The sequence below is a fragment of the Pinus tabuliformis genome, chromosome 6, assembly GCF_031772625.1.
Source record: "Pinus tabuliformis cultivar Carrire ecotype Pingquan chromosome 6, CPIR1, whole genome shotgun sequence".
Taxonomy (NCBI): domain Eukaryota; kingdom Viridiplantae; phylum Streptophyta; class Pinopsida; order Pinales; family Pinaceae; genus Pinus; species Pinus tabuliformis.
The window spans coordinates 377,549,541-377,555,976 of record NC_142292.1 but is presented as its reverse complement, the minus strand read 5'-3'; the positions used below and the strand labels follow the sequence as shown (position 1 = coordinate 377,555,976).

General features: G+C 41.6%; 1 protein-coding gene across 1 annotated transcript; it reads left to right on the top strand.

Moving 5' to 3' along the window:
* Positions 1-2,978: 2,978 nt before the first annotated feature.
* LOC149258883 (uncharacterized) lies at positions 2,979-6,139 on the top strand. The gene is made up of 4 exons (XM_089440054.1): positions 2,979-3,846; positions 3,979-4,339; positions 5,143-5,280; positions 5,491-6,139. Exons 1-4 carry the CDS (start codon positions 2,979-2,981, stop codon positions 6,137-6,139), a joined length of 2,016 nt encoding a protein of 671 aa, XP_089296180.1.
* The last annotated feature ends 297 nt before the right edge of the window (positions 6,140-6,436 follow it).

Here is a 6,436-nt window from a genome sequence, read left to right as displayed (position 1 = left end):
TGATTACAATCGCACTGCTGCTGTGCCTCACTTGCATTTCAGATGCAAACAACAAAAACTGTGTTGCTGCATTTCTACCCTTTCTCACAGCAAACAATCATAAAACAAATTACATTCAAATATGCACTGCTGTGCGTTTCACTATTCTGGAGGCATTTTTCTTCATGCTGCTGCGTGCTCTCCTTTGCTCTCTATCACTGCATCTTGCATTCACTCTTCTACGCTGCTGCGCCTCTCTCTTACATTTCAGTCCCTGCACTGCTGTGCATAAAAGCTTCATTCATCTAAGCTCGTGCTGTTGCACATTCTTTTCCAAAACACAGAAATTACACTCGAGCACTGCTGCGCTATATTGCAGAGAGATTAACACTACTGCCACTCTTCTTCTATGTTGCTGCACTTCTCTTCATTAAAACAACACACCAGAAAAACTACTTAAAATTATTATGACAAGACTGGAAATTAAAACAAGGTATGGAGTAGCAGACAAATAAATCTAATTCTTGAGATTTCTGGATGTTGCGGTACATTCCCCATGTCTGCAATAAAACCTGTTGTTTACTATTTTTACCAATTATGCCAACCAGAATAAATACATCAATTACTTCACTGAAACTAGTGGTCAAACAAAAAGGCTTTTATTTCACATCAAATTAATTTGCTCAGGCCTATACATTCAATCAGACAGCTGCCCATCCATATCGCACGGCTCTATCTGCTCTAGGGAAAAACTGCTTTGGAAAAACTGCTGTCCATGTGTCTGCTATTTGAATTGGTGCTAGGAAGCATACTGGTTTTATGGAAACAGTACGCAGCAGGGGAAATTAATATTTCAACATTTTCCGTAAATTTCTTTACAATCCCTCTGCTGAATAAATAAATGTCCCATAAAACCAATCAATGGTAATACTAGAACTGTTTGTTTCTTACGTCTTTGACCAAACTGTAGTTGTACTATGCTGCCTTCGTGAAAACATCATTTAGCGCACCTTGCAAGTCTGTTACGCTAGTTACATTTCTGAGAAGGACCACAAAAGAACAAAATGATCAGCGTCGAGCAGAGCCACAGTCTAGCTATGCTATGTTTTGAAGCTTGTTTGCTAATATTTTGATGTAGGAGCATCCAATTAGGGAGGGGACAACTGGCCATTATGTTTCAGTTTAAAAAAAAAAACAAAAAGACAATTTTAATTTTCAGTTTTCTTTATTGTATCATTTTTCAAGAAGGTTATCACAGCCAATGTCATTATTTCTTTTATTTCTTTTAAAAGTCAATAGATTAGGGAGTGACCTTCATAGATTAATTTTTGAAAACAGAAAAAAGAATGTAACTGTAAAGTTGTAACTGCAAGTAGTTCCTCAACTGAATGAGGCCACAAGCAGTTTATATACATGGAAAAAAACAAGAAGCGGGTTGTTGCTGCCAAACAAAAGAACATAAGCTAGATAGTGTAAATCTCTTACAGAACAATTTCTCTTTTCTTGAATAGTGAAAGAAATCATTTCAGGTAACCATCAATATTTAATATGAATGACTGCTACCATGTACGAAGTTAACTATTAGAGGACTGTAACGAGACTATGCATCGAAATAAGTCACTACAGATTGCTAGCGAACTCATTCAGGTATTTCACAAGACAACATATTGAAATTCTTACAAACAACAAAAGCATTCATTTCTTTCCATAAATATATATATATATATATATATATATATATATATATATATATATATATATATATATATATATATATATATATATATCGCATAAATATTTGTTACAGTAGAGAAAGTATCCTGTAACCCTACGCGGGTTCAGAGTCTAAGGCAAGTTGCCTTTCCAAACAAAATATACAAATACCAGAGACAGTCCGTAGACATTTTGTTTCAGACCTAGGAGGGTTTTTGAAACCCAAGAGAAAACAACTATTACAAAATAGACAAGATAGCCTCGGACTTTCAATGGAGGAACAGGCTCAAGCATAAATAGAATGAGACTACGTCTCTGAAAGGTCCAACCTACAGCTATCAAGTAAAACACACAGGAAAGACACTACCCGTTTCGAGTGACCATGGCCATGGAGAAGTGAAGGAACAAAGGCCATCGAGGGCCAAACCCTCGTCACCACCGCCGAGGAACGAACCACCTGCACAACAAACAAAAGATGTTTAGAGAGGCAGCATAACCGACATACAGAAAGCAAATCGAAAGAAGGGACACAACATTATAGTCAGAGAGTTACCTGAGATGGAGGGCAGGTTTCATAGTCGAACCTGGAACTGACAACGTTCAAACCATGACCACAGAGCCACGAAACCCCAACTGCTCACAAGGAGCAAACCTGTTAGTAAACGAAGAGCAAGCAAGAAGTTTGAAACTGGAGTGGAAGAATTACCTTGCATGAAGACCGAATCGTCGCCAGGGAAGTCGGGCTGAGGACCTGACAACAACTACCACCAACTGTCACCAACAAAACGCAGAAGAAAATGAACCAGTAGTTACAGCAAACAAGTTACAGTCACAGAACAAACCTCGCATACCCAGAATAGTCACAAGGCTCGACAACATTTCATGAAACCATACAAGGAGCAGCCACCAAGTTTGACGGAATAGCATCCCTAAGTTGCCCATAGGCATAGAACCAAGGCTGAGACTAGGACCAACAAATGGTGGAAGGCATAGGGACATTGTTGTCGGCGGAAGGAACCAGGTAAGGAACAGAGCGAGTCTAGTAGTGACAAATGACCAAGAAAACCCACGAAGACACAATAGAACCCTAGCACAGAGGCCGAGGATACCTCGGGGAGGAGGCAGAGTTATTGCGCCATTAAACCCTCACCAAAACCCAGCTACCTTTCAGCGCGGGAAATGGTCACGTGGGCCAGTCGCCACGTAGGTGCCACCTCAGGGTTTTGGGGTGAGTCATCAAATTTTGGTATCAGAGCAGTTCTTTCCTTAGGGAAGAAAGTTTAATTATGGAGGTAGGAAGAAGAGGAAGAGGAAGAGGTATTCGGAGGGCAGCTGATGAAGGACTGCGTGAGGAAATCAGGATCCTAAGTGCCAGATTGGCAGCAGTGGAAGCAGGGAGGTGCAGGGATCTAGAGGGTGGTGATGTCAGTGAAGAAGAAGCTACAGCTATGACAGATGGGTCCGATGAGGAAGGACCAGAGATAAGGTTGTTAAAATCTATTTTGTTAGCAAGCAGCAAACCAAAGCCTAAACTGTCAACTTATGATGGCAGCTTATCCACTGAAGTATTATTGGACTGGATTAGCGAGTTGGATAAGTATTTTGAATGTGAAGAACTCAATGAGGATAGGAGGGTCAGATTCGCAGCTACAAAACTGAAGGGGCATGCAGCACTGTGGTGGGACAGTGTGCAGGCAGAGCGAAGGAGATTAAATAAGCCACCAATCAGAACATGGACTAGAATGATCGCCAAAATGAAGGGTAAGTTTTTACCTAAGGATTATCAGATTGCTCTATACAGACAGGTACAGAACCTGAAACAGAGAGCAATGACGGTGAAGGAATATATGGAAGAATTTTATAGAGTGAATTTACGAGCGAGTTATGTTGAGGATACCCCAGAAAAGAAAACAAGGTTCGTGAATGGATTACAGGTGGAGATACTGGATGAGATCAATATTCTCTCTCCCAAATCTATAGAAGAAGCATATCAAAGTGCTTTAAAGGTGGAGGAGAAGATCACCAGGAGACAGAATGCCAGGAGAGGACGTGGAGCTGGCCGAGGAAGGGGACAGTCCTTTGGCAGAGGCAGAACTACCAACAGTAGTGAGGAAGGCAGCAGTTCAAAGACCGTAGGGTCGACTGAAAAGGATGGTAACACTAGAGGGGGAAGGCCTTACTAGCGAGGTAGAGGTAATGGCAGAGGCAGAGGAGCTGCCTACCAGTGTTACAAGTGCCACAAATGGGGGCACAGATCATTTGAATGTTCTGAAAGTGATCAAGCAGGACAAAGGGGAGCATATGTTGCTCAGCCCGAGGAAATCGAGGCCCCACCTCAAGAAGTGGAGAACATGCCTGAAACAGGAGAGGCCTTGGTGTTGAACAAAGTCCTGTTGAAACCAGCTAAAGAGTTAGCTGACCAAACACAATGGAAAGCCCTGTTCCGGACTGTGTGTAAATCACATGGGAAGTGTTGTAAACTGATCATTGACAGTGGAAGCACTGATAATCTGGTAGCCACCGAGATGGTGGAGAAACTGGGTTTGAAAAGACTGAAACATCTAGCACCATACCGGGTGTCTTGGTTGCAAAAAGGGCATCAACTGCTTGTTGACGAGCAGTGTGAAGTGGAATTCCATATTGGCAGGTATAAGGATAAGGTGACATGTGACATTATGCCGATGGATGTGTGCCATATACTGCTAGGTAGACCATGGCAGTATGACAGGAAGGTAGTGCACGATGGAAAGACAAACTGTTATAAGTTTGCAAAAGATGGGATCAAGCATACATTGATACCCATGAAGGAAGAAGATACAACAGAGAGTAGTGGGTCGAAAGCATTGTTACTAGGGGGAAAGAGTTCCTACAGTAGATGGGAGATGACAAAATCAAATTTGCAATCGTGCGGAGGCCAAGGGCAGTGTTAGTCCATACTGAAATTAAGGATTTACCAGAGGAAATCCAAGATATGTTGCATGAATTCAGTGATATAGTGGTGGACGATTTGCCAGATAAGTTACCTCCAAAATGGAGTATTAGCCACCATATCGACTTTATACCAGGAGCCAGATTACCCAACAAAGCCGCTTATTGAATGAGCTCGAAAGACAATGAAGAGATTAGAAAACAGGTACAAGAATTGCTGGACAAGGGACTGATTTAGGAAAGCCTAAGTCCGTGTGCAGTACCAACAGTTTTGGCTCCCAAGAAAGGAGGAGAGTGGCGAATGTGTACCGACTCCCGAGCAATCAATAAGATTACTATAAGATACAGGTTTCCTTTACCACGCATGGATGATATGATGGATTGCTTAAGTGGAGCAGCATACTTTTCCAAGATTGATTTGAAAAGTGGTTATCATCAGATACAAATTTGGGAAGGAGATGAGTGGAAGACTACTTTTAAGACCAATGAGGGCCTGTATGAGTGGCTGGTCATGCCATTCAGATTGAGTAATGCACCCAGCATGTTCATGCGCTTGATGAACGAGATGCTGAAAGAGTACATCGGGAAGTTCGTTATCGTGTACTTGGATGATATTCTTATTTTCAGTAAGACCAGGGAGGAACATTTCAGACACATTAGGTGTGTCTTGGAAAAACTACAACAAAATAAATTGCTGTTAAATTTGAAGAAATGCATGTTTTTCAAGAAGGAATTGATTTATTTGGGGTTCGTGATCTCAGAGAATGAGTTGAAGATGGATCCGGAAAAGGTTGCAGCCATAGTTAGCTGGCCGTCCCCAAAGAGTTTATTTGAAGTGCGAAGTTTTCATGGGCTAGCAAGTTTTTACAGGAAGTTTATAAGGGATTTTAGCGGTATCTACGTGCCCATGGTGGAAACTGTCAAGAAGGCCAATCAGCCATTTCAGTGGACTAATTCAGCTGAAAGGAGTTTTCAGCTGCTGAAAAAGAAGATTATGGAACGACCTGTTTTATGGTTACCGGATTTCAACAAACTTTTTCAAGTTCGTTGCGATGCCAGCGGGACAACCATTGGAGCAGTGCTGAGTCAAGAGGATAAACTGGTGGCCTATTTCAGTGAAAAATTAAACGAGAGCAGACAGAAATATTCATCCTATGATAAGGAATTCTATGCAGTAGTACAAGCACTGAAACACTGGAGACACTATTTGTTGGGAAATGAATTCGTCCTGTTTTCAGACAATTCTGCTCTGCAATATGTTATGCAGCAGCACAAGTTAAACCACAAACATGCGAAGTGGGTGGAATATCTCCAAAGTTTCACGTTTGTATTAAAACACATCAGTGGACAAGCCAATAAAGTGGTAGATGCATTAAGTCGAAGGAGTTTGATTTTGCAGGAAAGTAGAGTACAGGTGTTGGGTTTTGAACATCTTAAAGATCTGTATGAAATAGACGCAGATTTTTGCGAAGCATACGAAGCTTGCCAAAATCCGTTGTTGAGAGAAGTCAGATTATAACTTGCAGGAAGGATTGATGTTCAAAGGTGGACAATTGTGCATCCCAGAGTGTTCAATGAGGGAAAATCTAATCCAGGAGAAGCACAATGGTGGTCTAGCCGGACATTTTGGCATAGACAAGACATTGGACCAGGTAAGTCATTTTTATTATTGGCCAAGGATGCGACGAGACGTGCAACAATATGTGGCTAGATGCAAGATGTGTCAACTGGCGAAGGGACATAGTCAAAATACGGGATTGTATACACCATTACCTATTCCGGACAGGCCTTGGGATTTAGTCAGCTTAGATTTTGT

Excerpts from the sequence above, each read along its gene's own strand:
- LOC149258883 (XM_089440054.1), top strand. The coding sequence starts at position 2,979 with ATGGAGGTAGGAAGAAGAGGAAGAGGAAGAGGTATTCGGAGGGCAGCT. Across the intron at positions 3,847-3,978 it reads AGGGTCGACTGAAAAGGATG|GACAAAGGGGAGCATATGTT; the intron begins GTAACACTAGAG and ends GTGATCAAGCAG. Across the intron at positions 5,281-5,490 it reads GAACATTTCAGACACATTAG|GAAGTTTATAAGGGATTTTA; the intron begins GTGTGTCTTGGA and ends AAGTTTTTACAG.